Source organism: Synchytrium microbalum, assembly GCF_006535985.1.
Source record: "Synchytrium microbalum strain JEL517 chromosome Unknown SmJEL517_scf0002, whole genome shotgun sequence".
NCBI classification, from domain to species: domain Eukaryota; kingdom Fungi; phylum Chytridiomycota; class Chytridiomycetes; order Synchytriales; family Synchytriaceae; genus Synchytrium; species Synchytrium microbalum.
Genome location: NW_022158351.1, coordinates 341,546 through 355,966, shown reverse-complemented (window position 1 = coordinate 355,966; position 14,421 = coordinate 341,546). Strand labels below are relative to the sequence as shown.

Below are 14,421 nucleotides of genomic sequence, written 5' to 3'. Positions count from 1 at the left end.
CGGATATGAAGCATTCGGACGTATAAATTGACGTAGAGTATGCAGACTCACTCCACTTGAGCGATCGCAATAAGCCATTATTGGAAAAATTGAACACCCTTGTGCAATATTCGTTTCCATATTCTAAGTTTTTTTACTTCATTATGAGAACACCTTACATGTTATAAAAGCATTAATAAACTCCATCCTTCTCTCTTCCCCTCTTTTCTCAACCAATGTCTCACTGCGTAAACAAGTAGGCTATACAAAACAAGATGTTAGCGAAATGATCATTTGAGTGGTATGACTCAAAATCAGGATGGCTCACCAATAGCGCCCAAGAATCTGAACCCAGACAATGCTGCGACAGACCATAAGATGAAGGTCACTAAACGGTGACAAAAAGTGAGCACACTACTCTACCATAACTCTAATCACCACAACCGACACAAACTGAACTCACAATACGGATTATAAATCTGCCCAGACTTGATGATTCCAACTTCCGGTGTCGTAATAATGACAATCAAGAAAGCATTGGTAAGCATCCACGACAAGACCAGATTGGATCGGAAGGTCCTAAACCAATCTTCTTGTTTCAATGCTGCTGATCGAGTGTCTCCCTTGAAGTCTTTGGGCCTGTTGGGTAGTTCTCGGAGGAAATTGTCATAGCTGCTGTCGATATCTGCTTGGTCTGATGGGATGTCGACTGTGGTGAGGAGTTGACCGTCTGCTTGTTTAACTACTTTGACGGGTGCGCTGTCTACTGATACTGAGTTGTCACCTAGAGGAAAAGAGACGGAGAAAAAGAGGTAAGTCAATGAACTTATGACTTAAGTCGATCAAGTCAAAACGTACCCTTAGTACCCCAAGACACATCGTGCAAGTTACAGAAAGCATATACCATGAGCACGTTAATGTATGATGGGAGTAGGAAGAGGTATGGTAAGAATGAGGTGAACCTAATTATGCGGGGAAAAAATGAGAACCCGAGTAGATGCACACACTGTTTCCACTGTCAACTGAAGGTTCTCATAAACATACATGTGCCATGGCTCAAAGAAGATGAAACTGGAGCAAAAGTAGACACCATATGTCATGGCAACTGAGAGCACCAAATCACGGAATGATGGTTGAGCAAGCAGTATGTTGCCAATATTCGCCCATTCTGCCTCTGTTTTCGGAACCGTCAGGTAAATGGTGAATGCTAATGAAGGGGCGAGAGAATAGGTCAGAAATACAGAGAGAAGTGCCAAGCAACCAAACAGCAACCGAGATGAGGACCAACTTTTTTGGTTCCGCACAAAATACCCAACCCCTTACCAGACATGTACAACATGAACGCCATAATGACAGCAAACAAGAAGAAGGAGAACTGGTATACAAGTTTGCTTCCTTGAGGTCGATTACCCAATGACGAGATAAAGATGAGAATGATGGCTCCAATATACAGATATCTCAATATCAAGAAAATCCATTGTCCAATCAAGTGGTTTGTGCCAAATGGAGCAGGCTGACCTGGTGCTGGATCTGTCACAATATCGGCTGTCAAGAAGTAGAAGATCAAGTATGTGTTACCCTGTAAAAGGTTTACGGTGTTTTGTGTGAGAATTCTTGAGAGTTGAAATAAAAGCAGAGGGAGATAGAGCCATACCAGTGAAAACCAGTTAAAGATGAGTGAAATAACATTGTATAGCATTTGAATGAGGAGGAAGAATTGACGACCGAATGAGTGACCAGATCTAAAGATCTTGTACCAATGGAAGATGGCGTAGACACCAGCAAAGAAGGATCCGTTCAACCAACGACGACGTTGTGCTATAATCGTGGAGTAAAGTTAGCAACGATATTGTCAGTTACATTTCGAACAAAAAAACCGCTATACAGACAAAATTTGTGTGCACACTTACAAACAAATTCAGGAACAGTATCTGGCACATCCGTCTCAGCCTTAGCAGCCTTAACATATTGCAATACCCATCTTTCCTTCCATTTAGTGACCAATTCGAAACACAGGATACGATCTTCGGCCAAGTACATGTTTGCTTTCATAACATCTCCAGCGCCATGTAGAGTTTCACCAAAGAAGTACTTTTCCAAGGGACCTGTACCATCTGGACCATTTTGTAGTGCTTTGAATCTGTATGCTGAGAATGCACCTGATGTTTCAAGATGTGATTAGTTTCAGCAAACCATAAAATGTAGAAAGTTTGAGTTTCTTTACCTGGCAAGACGGAAATGAAACCAAACACAGATTCCAATGGCTTGTCCAGAATGTTGGACATCTTGTATCTAAGAAAAGTAACTCAAGGTGTTAGAAGCCACCAACAAACACGATTCGGACGGTCGACAGGAAAAAAATCAATCGTTTTGTAAGTCGTAGTACTTACTCAAAGTTCTGTGCTGCCACCAAAGGATTGAGTAGCTTGGCACCACAAGAACCAGTTTCGGCGTAAATTTCACCACTAAGAAATATCAATAGTAATGTTTAAGCATAGCTGCAAAAAAACAGTGCCGAGTCACGCTTCAATTGCTTTCTCACCAAGCACCAGCAACTTTAGGATTCTGATCAAAGGCATGCCACAAATGCCAGAATGAAGTATCAGTTGGCTTTGTACCAACATCAAGTAAAACACAGATTTGGGGGTTGAGGGCTCGTCCGAATGCATTGAAAAACCATCTGTGGGAGTTGATTTTCTTGGCATTCTTTTCCTTGAGACAGAAAATCATTTGGACGGGTACTACAGCTTGATCTGATGATCGTAGTTGTAGGGATTCGGTATCGACGAGGATTTGGGTGGTGTATTCGAATACGTGGGCTGAGACTTCCTGGCCATTGACGGAGGTTTTCATCAGACCATCTTGGAAGGCACCCATGACACCCATTACATTCAATGTACGTGGGTGGATCTAGATTGATTTTGAAGGAAACGTTCAAGTTCAGCAGAGATATTAAGAAGCAGCATAATGCTAAATCATTCAATTTACCTTTTGACGACCATCAGATATAACACACACAACGACTTTTTGCCATGCATCAGGACCTGTCATTGGGAGGAGAGGATTAAAAACTAGGGCACGAAGTCACATCATGGCGTCAGCAGTCTCCTACCCCAGAATGAAGTTCCCTTCTTGGCACACAAGTTTGCAATATTCTTTTCAACAGCCTTCCACGTCTTACAGAACAGACGGTCATCTTCATTATACATTGTGATGACGACAAACAATTCGGTTTCACGACCCAGTTGGTTTTGTCGTAGGCTAGCAAAAATAGAGTTAGTTCGAGATGAATCCCAAGATGCCAAAAAAAAAATGAACAGATTGAGACATGCTGGCGCAACTTACGTGTAACCCCTCTGCACAAACTCATTAGGATCACCCAACACAGCCGTATATCTCAAATGCGTAAACTCCTGCTCATTACGGAATCGAGCCACCGACAATACTTTTTCAGGCACTGGAATATCTACTACGAAGTTACCTTCACGTGTCAATTTAAGAGTCTTTTTGGTACGTGAGCGGTACAAGGTTCGGTCGAATCGTGGATTGTAGTCATCGGGAGCTGGGTTTTGGAAGTCGTATCCTGGTTGGTCTACTTCGACGGTATGGTTTGCGGATGATACACCAGAGGGAGGAGATCCTACGGCGTTTGGGCGACGTTGGGCCATTTCGTAGCCTGAAGGTTGGACGACTAGATGGAATGATGAAAGTGATTAGCATGTTGCAATGATCCAAATAGTCCTTTTTTCTATTTTGCAACATTGCGAAGACAGGTCATCAGAAAAATAAAAGGCTGATGATCAGCCAATCACACAATAGATGATTCCCAAATATAATAAATGATCAATTCAACCATCAAGAGTACCAGATCATCATCATTCAATTGATACTGGACTTACATTGAGCCTGTGGCGGTTGTGTCACTGGGACATAGTCAGAAGGAGCCGACATTTGTGGAGTAGGAGGTAGTGCTGATTGCCTTCTTGGAGCAGCTATAGGTTGATTATTATTGGCAGGTGGTGGGGAGCGAGGGCCAGAGCCTGCTACGTTTGTAGGTGGTGGTGGTCTTGCGATATTACCAGTACTACCTAGTGGAGCTGGTGATGGATAATTGCCACCTCTGTAAGCCGGAGTCTGTACGTTTATGAATTGATTTGCAGAAGCTGGACTGCGTGGTGCTGCAGCTGGTTGACCTGATGCAGGCAAAGCGATGCCTCTTGCAGCAGTAGGTGAGGTAATAGGAGTAGTTGCGGAAGTGCCTCTGGGCGGTGGCAAATTGTCGTTGTTTGGAGCTGGCTGGTACTGGTCTCTTTTGGGTGGATTCATGAACTTGAATGTGTGTGTGTTTGGTAGTAAGTTGACTTGGTGGTTGACGATAAATATCAACCAATCTAGATGGGAATCTGTATAAGAAGACCTTGGCAGTCAGTTATACAGCTCACACACTAGATATTCCAACCAACCAGCAAGTTACCAATGAACTCTCTCTAAAACAAGAGAAGAGCTTAAATGTCTTGAGTATCTTTTGCTCCCTTTTTCAGGTTTGACGGTTGAAACGGCCTAGACGAAAGCCACAAACTACTAAAAGTGCTTCAATAGTAACGAGAGTATGCAGAGACACTAGATCCTTGCTTGTCACTTGGCACCGTTGCTCTCTTCTTCTTTCTGCTTTGTTTTTGTGGCTGTAGATCTGAAAATAACCAAAGCAGAAAGAAACATATGATTGGGCAGTGGATCGCGTTCTATGGCTGGTACATGGACCACATCACTTTCAGAGTCGATTTTACAGTCTCTCTATGGAAGCGAACGCGTCTCGCGACTCCACCAAGCTCGAAAAATATCAATGGAAAACAATCATCACATATTCGTCCAAAAGTGCAAACCGTTTGAATGCAGTTCCAGCAGTTCAAATGTAGAAATGGCATGAATTATCACGTCTCCATGTAGACGCGGTTAGTTCCGAATGCCTTGGTCCGTGCGCGAAGCGAGACACTACAAAACCAGCAAGAAGTGAAGGACTACCAAACCCTTCCAATCTACCAAAAGCAAATTGTCTTTGTTGACGAGGTTTCATTTTATAATATGACTAAGATACATGTTATCTCTTTTGAGGGGTTCCTTGTTTCTATATACACATTGTGTTGTGTGTGTTTTATGACTAAGAGGTCCTCTTAAAATTATGTTCTAGCAGCCGATCAACGACAGCAGTAAATAGAGTATACAACCTGTAAACCTTATGGCAGATAATCCAGCCACGGAAAAGAAGATGAACTAGAAAAACAGGATGGTTAGTACAAACATCACACAACATAGACACACAACCGTTTCACACTTCAAAATCAAACAGGAGTGTTTAAACTTACAGTCAAATAAGGATTAAACGACGAAGACTGCGTAATTCCCAACTTTGACATTACAAAGACATTCAGCTCTGGGTTGGTCAACAAGATCACCAGCAAGAAATTCGAAAAAATCCATGTGAGCAACAAGTTGGTTCGGTAGCTTCTAAAGTAGTCTGACTCGGCAGTGGCTTTATCGACTTTTTGAACCTGTACTTCAGGAGCGCTCCGTAGTTCAAGAAGGAAGGCTTCATAGTTTACTTCGAGATCAGCTGTTTCTGTTACTACTTCCACTTCTACTTCGTTGGTGCCCTTCTTTGTTTCGACAGTTGCGAGAGCCGCACCACCAGAGTCTCCTTTAGTGCCCCACGACACGTCGTGTAAGTTACTGAAGGCGTAAATTTGCAGGATGTTTACAAAGGACGGGAGCAATAGCATATACTACGAGGAGGAAGAAGCAGTGTTTCCGTTAGTACTTGTAACGAACTTAGTGACAGGGAAACATTCTTTTGTAGACAATTGTGGTTCTTTTGCACACTCAATCAAGGAAAATGAATCTCTCGTTCACAACTACTTACTTGCACGAAGCTAGTAATCATATGCCACGGCTCCATGTACAGCACGGACGCAACCAGATACATTCCATAAGTACTAGCCAACGACAACACCACATCCCGTAATGGCGCCGAGTTCAATATCAGATTACCAATAAGAAGCCACTGAGCCTGGCTCTTCGGGACTGCATAGTACACCACCCATGCAGTGACATACAGTATCGATATAAACAGGAATGCAAAAAGTGCCATACACATTGTGTATAGCACTTTACTTCCTTGTGGTCTGTTACCCATCGATGTGACAAAGATGACCATCAGAGCGAGCAGGTAGACTTCGCGTAGCGTTTCGAATACATAGTAGCCTGCACCAAAGAAGGGATCATAGGCGTTCTGGCTGTTGGCTCCAGAAAATACAAACTAAAAAAACATGGGGGTTACAAATGAATGTCCAAATAGCACGGAAAAGAGGAAAAACACAACACATACATAGAATGATAAATAGAAATTCGCCAATGCAAACCAGCTGAAGGCCACAGAGACAAAATTATACAGCGTCAGGAACGTTAGCCCAAGTTTACGGATAATGGAGTGCTTTGATGTCCACAAGGCCAGCCAATTAGATAATGAGTGGAGCATAGCAAAGAATGATCCGTTCAACCAACGTCGACGTTGAGATATGAACTCTGGTACTCCACTGGAAAAACAGTTGGGTTAGCAAAAAAAACGAACGACAAGAAAAGATGATATTTGCAAGGAAATAATTCGCCACCTTGGCACATCGGTCTCAGCTTGCGCTGATCGAACATATTTCAGCTTCCATGCACTTTTAGCCTTTGTCACCAATTCGAAACATAGGATGCGATCTACAAAGAGTCATTGAGTGATGTTGGTTCATCTGAGAGCGCAATTCTCTCGTCTGAGAGTGCCATATTATGGTTCTAGATACCTTCAGCTAGATACATGTTTGCCGAGAAAACAGTTCCTGAACCATTTCCATGCATGTATTCACCCACGAAATATTTTTTAAGTGGCTCGCCTTGTAGTGCGACGTATCGATAAGCCGAGAATGCACCTATTTTGCAATACAACAATCTTATTAGTCGTGATTGCCAAAAAAGCGAACCGAGAATTTATACCAGGCAAGACGGAAATGTATCCAAACACGGATTCCAACGGCTTATCAAGAATATTCGACATCTTGTACCTAAGAAGACGAGAAATTTGCTATGATGAGCGACAAAGAAAGAGTGTATAAGATGTGAAATATCACTTACTCAAAGTTCTGTGCTGCCACCAACGGATTTAGCAGATTGGAGCATCCAGCACCCAATTCAACATAAATCTCTCCACATGCACCACCAACATTCAAATCCCGATCAAACGCCTTCCACAGATGATATATGGACGGTGTCGTTGGCTTTGTTCCAACATCCAGTAACACACTTGGAACAAATTGTATGTTAGCGCTTTAACCAAAAAAATCACTACAAACAGCACATACCAAACTTCAGGTTTAATAATCGGTCCGAACGCATTAAAAAACCATCGATGCGAATTAATCTTCTTGGCGTTCTTCTCCTTTAAACAAAAGAGTACTTGCAATGGACAATATCCATCTTCGGTGCCCTTGAAGGTTCCAGCCGAGTCGACTACGATTTGAGTAGTGTATTCGAATACGTGAGCGGTTGTGGGCTCTCCGTTTATGGATTCTTTCATTACGCCATCTTGGAAACATCCCATTGCGCCGAGGGTTGAGAGGACTCGTGGATGTATCTATCAGGCAAATTTCATATGAGATTTTTGTTGCAAATACCAAACATAAAAGGATACGATACGCACCTTGGAACGACCATCGGCCACAATACACACAACGACTTTCTGCCATGCGTCTGATCCCCTAAACAAGAAATCAAAAAGTCAATAATTCCCTTCGAACCTCATAATATTTGCTCCAAAAAACGTATACATACCAAGTACTACTATTTTTTCGTTTACACAAGAAGCTCACATTCTTTGCCACAGCATCCATAGTTTTAGCAAACAAGTTATCGTCTTCATTATACATTGTCACGACAATAAAGACCTCGGTCTTTCGACCCCACTCTTTTTGACGCAGGTTGTATCCCTGATGGTGGAACTCATCTGGATCGCATGTGATGGCCGTATACCTATATTGATGGTTTTGATTGAGATTTGAATTTTTGAGTGGTTTGGACAGGCTACTGTACCTTAAAGACGAGAATTCTAAAGAGAATGGATTTGAATTGTGTTGGCAAAAAAGAACCAAAAACGAAGAGCAAGAGTCGGTGCATTTTGCGAGGGCAAAAGCAACTATGTTTACCTTGAGAGTTCTTGAAGCGACCGAATGATAGACATCGTTCAGAGACTGGCAGATCTTGCTAATGAAGTTAAATGACGTGTTTGTCAGAGTTGAAAGCGGGTTGATTTAAAAACACCTCATTGTACGGAAGCACCGACAATAAAAAGATACCGTAAAATATACATAATAGTGAGTTCACACATACCACAAAATTTCCCTGTGCAGTCAGCTTCAACGTCTTTTTAGTACCGGCACGTCTCTGTATCGTAGCACCAGGTGGCAAATGTATGGGAATCATATGATGCCCACCACCATTACCACGCATCTGCTGCGGCGGCGGATAATACTGCTGTCCCTGATTCTGATACTGTTGCGGTTGTTGCCACTGTTCCTGATAGTACTGCTGGTTGTTCATCATAGCTCTTGGAGTAACGACTGGTGGCGGTAGCGGGATCGGCATAGCAACATGGTGTGGCGGACGTACGACTTGTGCTTGTCTGAGGTTTGGATCTGAGGGCTGGTTGCGTACACGTTGTTGTTGGTCTTGCATCATGCGGCGTTCTGCGCTGGAATGCTGTTGCTGTTGGCGTTCAGCGCTGTTGTGTATGTGTTGTTGCTGTTGGCGGTCTGCGCTTGTCTATGATACATTCAAGAAAGATCGAGTGTTAGTCATAATTCACGTTTTGGCAATATACGTTGGCATCATACGTCAAAACGAACGTTCTGCATAGGAGGTGGTCCTTGAGGCATCCTTTGATCCATTGGATACTATTTTCAAGTCAAAACGGTTGTGTAAGTTGTAGGTTTCCACATTGATCAAAACACACTGTACGTTCCAAAGTACGCAACAGCGCCCACACATACCGGATTATAAGGCTGATACATATTCTGCGGCACCATCATAGTGGCAGCAGTGATAGGAGGCACGACCCTAACAGGCGAATACACCATTTGCTGTTGCTGATTTCTTGGCTCCTTCCTCTGCTTTTGTTGAGCTCCAGGCCCAAAAGCTTCGCCATTTTCTTGAGATCTGAGACCGAATGGATCTTCTTGGGGTGCCCGTCTGCTACGGTCGCCACTCATTCTATATGGATTTTGGTTTGGAAGAATAACTTGGCGAGAGGTTGATGTTGACCGTAAACTTGCTTTCTTTTCCGACCACCACCGCCACAGGACTACCCATAGAACAAAGCTCGAAAGAGAAGAGAGGGACCTGGATTTGATATTTTACTTATTTACATGGGATTTGGGACCGTGAATGTCTCGCAACTTGGAACGCTGTCAGCGTCCCGAAACTTGAGACTTTTTCTTCCTGGTCGCAACAACTCATCACACACAAGAAACACGACCGTGTAGCCTTTAAAGCCTGCATACCTGTAGCTGGGAAATTTAAAAGCAAAAATACAATCAAGGCCATGATGGAGATATCGCATGGATGGATGGCCGATGCGTTTGGACCTGGTGAATGGTTGTTTTTTCCCCCATCACAACAAAGCTTCTTCATCTCGTCGCCTTTGAATGGATGGTGTCTGAACTTGTAATTATGCATTGATTCAAGAACACTGGATGGCTTTTGATGCTTGCATGCGTTGTTTTTTTGTCGTTGGATTGAACATCAACCACACGACGAAAAAAATGCTGAAGACCCTCCGTGAAGCTGACTTCATCCATTGTGTCACTCATCCCATACCTCTACTTCATCACCATCAACATGACCTCCCGTTGGATGTCTTCAACCTATCAAATGTAAGTCCTTCCTGTTTTTTTGTCGACCATCAATCATACATCTGCTCCTGGCATGAAGCGTGCTTAGTCAATAACACGTCATACTACTGTTGGAGCGTAGAGTAACATCTGCCACACTCAAGTTACCGCAAGAGGTGGTGGGAGCTAATGAAAGCAGAAATGCCATCGTGTCAATGATGTACTTTTCTCTAGACATTAGCTGACATTATTTTGAGGTCAAATATGTTTTCTAACTCGTTTTCCAAAGTTTTCCATGATAGGTTTGTGGGACATATCTGGGAATATGTGTTGTTGGAAAGCACCTTCAACCTTGCGTTCATGGGAGGCCTTATTTCCTCAGGATCCGCCTGAATACGATTCAGCGCAGCGTCACATTTGTACTACTGTGTTTCTCATTACCTTAATACAATTATCTGATATGCAACAAGACAAATGAGATTCATACGCTACACGAGAAAAAGGATGCATCCCTCAACACAGTGCTCATGCGAACACAAACCAACACCATCAATGTTCTGTGATATTCAAGTTTTATATTCTCTTGTTTTGGTTTTCATAGTCGGAAAAAAAAACTTTCGACTTTTACAAGCTATATACCTCTTTTATGAAAAAATCCCAACTTCCCACCAATACAAGGAACAACTTTCTTTCTTATCTTTTTTTCCACAACAACAATGATAAAAGGGGAGGAGGTAGAGAGCGAGAGAGAGCGATACAACGATTGGAGATTCTACTATTAGTTCCTCTATAGACCTTCCAACTCTTTTAAGGTACGTTCCAGCTCTTGTTTGACGGCTGCATATTTGGATGTCATTTCATCCAATCGTTTCTCCAAGTCATTCCTTTCTCCTTCCAATTGCTTTGCTTTGCGTTCGTTTTGTTCAGATACCAATTCCAAGGATCGTGCCCTAAAAGTCAGCCAAATTGTTTGGTGGTTAGCAATATTGGGATTTCAGAAACAACAGCAAAAAAGGTGTATGCTACAAGCTCACGATACATACTTTTCAGTAGCATCTTTCAATTGACGTTCCTTGTCATCGTGTTGAGTTTCCAACAATTGTATTTTGCGTTGTAGACTTTCGAAATCCCTGTTTTCCTTTTCACTGTCTGCTGCCTTGACTTTGTGCTAATCAGCAAAACGAAGTAGTGTTAGAAGGCAAACAATCGGTTATGGTGCTGGTCTCTTTTTTTGTTGTTGTCCGTCAAACACAATACCACAACACCCAACAAGGGAATACTGCTGGTGCGGTGAGACGGGTCATTCATGAGAAAACTGATTGCTCATGAAAATCACTCCATCTTGATATGCTTGAAACACATCAACGTCAAAACCAACTCCACGTCAAACCCCTTCAACGCAAACAAACATACCTCATCAACACGACGTTCAGTCCTTTCCAAATCTTGTTGTAGAAGCGAGATCTTATTGTTTAGAGACTGAGTCTCTGTTTCCTTTTTCGCCAATTCGGACTTGAGTGATTTGACTTCAGTTTCAGCCTTTTCAGCGCGAGCGTTGTGTCCTTCGCCCTCGATACGGAGCTTTTCCATTTTCTAATGATGAGTGTAGAGATCCATTGTTGGTTTAGTAAATATGAATGTGTAGTTTGATTCTTGATTGTTTCGAAATGTTGATTTGTTGGGGAAATGTGCGCGACAAGTAGTTCGACTGTCAAGTAGTAAAGATGTCGACATGCATCAAATAAATATGTGATGATGTCATGTAGGTCTCTCTTCATGTTCATCTAGTGTCTTCATATTCCAATTCCCGATTCTCCTCAAGATTCTTGTTGCGGTCTGGTGGCTGATATATCAAAAGCAACGAATGCGAGATGGTAGTAGTTACTTACAGCTTTGATTGCGTCCATATTTACTGCTTTTTTATCCTTGAAAGATTCTACTTTATGTTGTTTGACCTCCCTCGTTCTTGTCTCTCTAGATGTGATTATCTTGAAAGTTGAGATTTTTGTTTTAGAAAATCACAAGCCGAATACCACCGAATACACGCGCTTGTTAGCTAGTTACGAGTCTAAAAACAACAAAACCAGATCATGGAAAGTTCTGATTTCCTATGTAGATTTCTTTGCATTTTGTTTTGAGAGGTATTTTATCTGTTTTAAACATTTTTACTATACTAGTATAATTTCGTGCAGCCCATAACCGAAGTATGGGAATTTTTTCAACTATAGATATAAAACTAATGTGGTGGTAGTGTGTGTTGGTGTTGATGATTTCAACCCTTCGTGCAACTAGAAATATAAAACTATGTATAATGGGAGGGTGTGTTGGTCTGTATATAACCTCGTTTCATAGAGACGATGTACGTGTAGGCACACGTAACAACCATGGATGATAAAACACTTGTTCAATGGTCGGCCTCCTTGTTGACTTCTTTTGTAGCATCCAATATATTAAGTGTTGGCATTCAGCGGATGTTTGGAAGCGTGGTGCTCTTGGTGATTCACTGATGGCTTGATCACCAGATGAGAATGGTACTTCGCCGTATAATATAATGTACTGTTGAGTTTGATGAAGATCGGTAAGCATATGGAATGGCTTGATCATGCAAAGGTATGATCAACTTACCAGCAGTATACCCAAAGCCCATATGTCACAAGGGCGACCGTGATACTTTTCCCCTCTCAATATTTCTGGAGCTGCGTATTGGATTGTGCCTCTGAATGTTCGATATGGTGTACCGACATCAACTGCAGCCGATCCAAAATCTATTATCTTGACTCGGAATTGATCATCAATTACAATGTTCTAATGATGGAAAAATACGAATTAGTATACTGCAGAAGTAGATCGAGCGGTAGAACTTGCATAGAGAGACTCACTTCATCTTTGATGTCACGATGCACTACGTTCTTGGAATGCATGAATCTCACACCATCCACTACTTGTTTGAAGACATATGCAGCTTGCGGTTCAGTCAGGTGATCGCATTGTTCAATACATCTAATAGATAAGTGGAGAAATGAAAATCAGTAATCAGCATATATTTCATGTGATTGTGACTAGTGTGTCATCATGTCTGTTTGCAAAGCCTTCGGCGTCGAAGACCCTCGGCTAACCCAAAAGAAGCAAATGACGGTGGGCACATGTTATGGGTGGGGAGGTAATCGATGACAGCTTTTCCCTCTTTCGCATGCACAGCCACACACACCGATTTATGCAAATGACAACAATTTAAGACAGGATAAATGAAGTACTAACTTACTCAAACAAGTCCATACTGGATCTCCTTATCAAAGGTTCAGGTATCATACAATCGGCTGACGGTGTTGGTAGATGGAAAGGTAATTGTTGGTTGAATTGCAATTTTGATGATCCAAATGGCGATGACGCGGCGATGACAATACTAGAGACACGATCCGTCATAGACAAGAGCTGGGTGGAGCCATCTATAGAGTCGATAGCGTCACAGACTACTTCGTCCTTCCAAGCAGCCCCGTGTAATTCAGTGACCAGTATGCAAAAAGCATCGTTTTCATAATAGTCGACCATACCAATGATAGAAGGGTGATGCATACGGCTTAATATATGGATTTCTAGAGGTACTCGTCCTAGTAATTTATCTTGACACCAGTTTTCGGCGGATATGCGGTCCTTGTAGATGAATTTAACAGCCCACTCTCGACGAGAAGAGTCTATGGCAGTGACTACGAAGCCGAAACCACCAGACCCAAGCTCCCCGGTGATGATGTACTTGTCGGTAAAAGCTGCTGGTGGTGGATGATGGAAGAGTACTTGTTCTGGGCATGGTTGTTCAGCAGGAGGTGATTGTTCTTGCTGTTGATGAAGAGGAGTGGCTTCGTTCATGATGGGCGAGGCGAGGAGCGATGTTGGTTTGGATATATTGTATAGGGTGGATTCCTTTAGGCACCTTGTTTCAACCAAACAGGTCATTTGAGTTTTAAAGTATGAACTATGTGTGGTGTCAGCATATGCTTTAGGTTCATAAAACAGGTGTATGCAAGTGAAGGGATGGCTCACCCAGAGTGGCTATTGTAGCTTCCAGTGGCAATGATGGTGAATATCTGCTTTTTGTTTCCTGGCACTGTTTGTCATAAAATCGAAAACGTCAGGAAAGGCTTTTTCTGAGACTTGGAGAAGTTCATGACCGAATCACCTGTTGTTGGGGCAGAGCAAATAATTCTGGAGGGTAGAGTCTAGGCTGTTAGTAGTGATAATGTTTGTAGACTGTTCCTAGTGTTGGCAATTGGTGATGGTTTGGAATCAAGTTTTTTTCGAACCAAATTGATCACAGGAGGATAAATCATAGACCAGAACAAATTAGTGTCAAAGCCTTTTCTCCAGGAGCATTCATGGTACTCTCAGATCTAGAAGCGGATGATTGAATCCATTATCTGAGCACCGCCTCATGTCGTCAAAATCAGCCATCTTCTATTTTGCCTAGAGCCGTCTTCGCAAAAAGACCTGCCTTCTCCAACTCACGATCAAGAAGTGACTCTTCAAA

General features: G+C 42.4%; 4 protein-coding genes across 4 annotated transcripts; all 4 read right to left on the bottom strand.

Annotated features, from left to right (window-relative positions):
- Nucleotides 1-220: 220 nt before the first annotated feature.
- On the bottom strand, nt 221-4,305 carry SMI527 (chitin synthase; the record flags this gene model as incomplete). Its single annotated transcript, XM_031166456.1, has 15 exons — nt 221-240; nt 308-367; nt 443-763; nt 838-941; nt 1,024-1,186; nt 1,303-1,558; nt 1,634-1,797; nt 1,890-2,138; nt 2,204-2,271; nt 2,370-2,444; nt 2,522-2,889; nt 2,968-3,023; nt 3,092-3,240; nt 3,325-3,670; nt 3,879-4,305. 15 exons carry the CDS (start codon nt 4,303-4,305, stop codon nt 221-223), a joined length of 2,826 nt encoding a protein of 941 aa, XP_031027425.1.
- An 858-nt stretch (nt 4,306-5,163) lies between these two features.
- SMI526 (chitin synthase) lies at nt 5,164-9,278 on the bottom strand (the record flags this gene model as incomplete). The annotated part of the gene is made up of 16 exons (XM_031166455.1): nt 5,164-5,250; nt 5,343-5,759; nt 5,897-6,292; nt 6,362-6,569; nt 6,645-6,738; nt 6,822-6,947; nt 7,012-7,079; nt 7,150-7,317; nt 7,377-7,648; nt 7,715-7,772; nt 7,846-8,043; nt 8,104-8,119; nt 8,217-8,274; nt 8,401-8,832; nt 8,904-8,963; nt 9,060-9,278. The coding sequence occupies 16 exons, from the start codon at nt 9,276-9,278 to the stop codon at nt 5,164-5,166; spliced, it is 2,877 nt and encodes a 958-aa protein (XP_031027424.1).
- Nucleotides 9,279-10,686: 1,408 nt separating this feature from the next.
- Nucleotides 10,687-11,489, bottom strand: SmJEL517_g00525 (uncharacterized protein; the record flags this gene model as incomplete). The annotated part of the gene is made up of 3 exons (XM_031166454.1): nt 10,687-10,849; nt 10,943-11,067; nt 11,313-11,489. The coding sequence occupies 3 exons, from the start codon at nt 11,487-11,489 to the stop codon at nt 10,687-10,689; spliced, it is 465 nt and encodes a 154-aa protein (XP_031027423.1).
- Nucleotides 11,490-12,245: 756 nt separating this feature from the next.
- Nucleotides 12,246-13,763, bottom strand: SmJEL517_g00524 (uncharacterized protein; the record flags this gene model as incomplete). The annotated part of the gene is made up of 4 exons (XM_031166453.1): nt 12,246-12,455; nt 12,525-12,704; nt 12,779-12,899; nt 13,162-13,763. 4 exons carry the CDS (start codon nt 13,761-13,763, stop codon nt 12,246-12,248), a joined length of 1,113 nt encoding a protein of 370 aa, XP_031027422.1.
- Nucleotides 13,764-14,421: the final 658 nt, after the last annotated feature.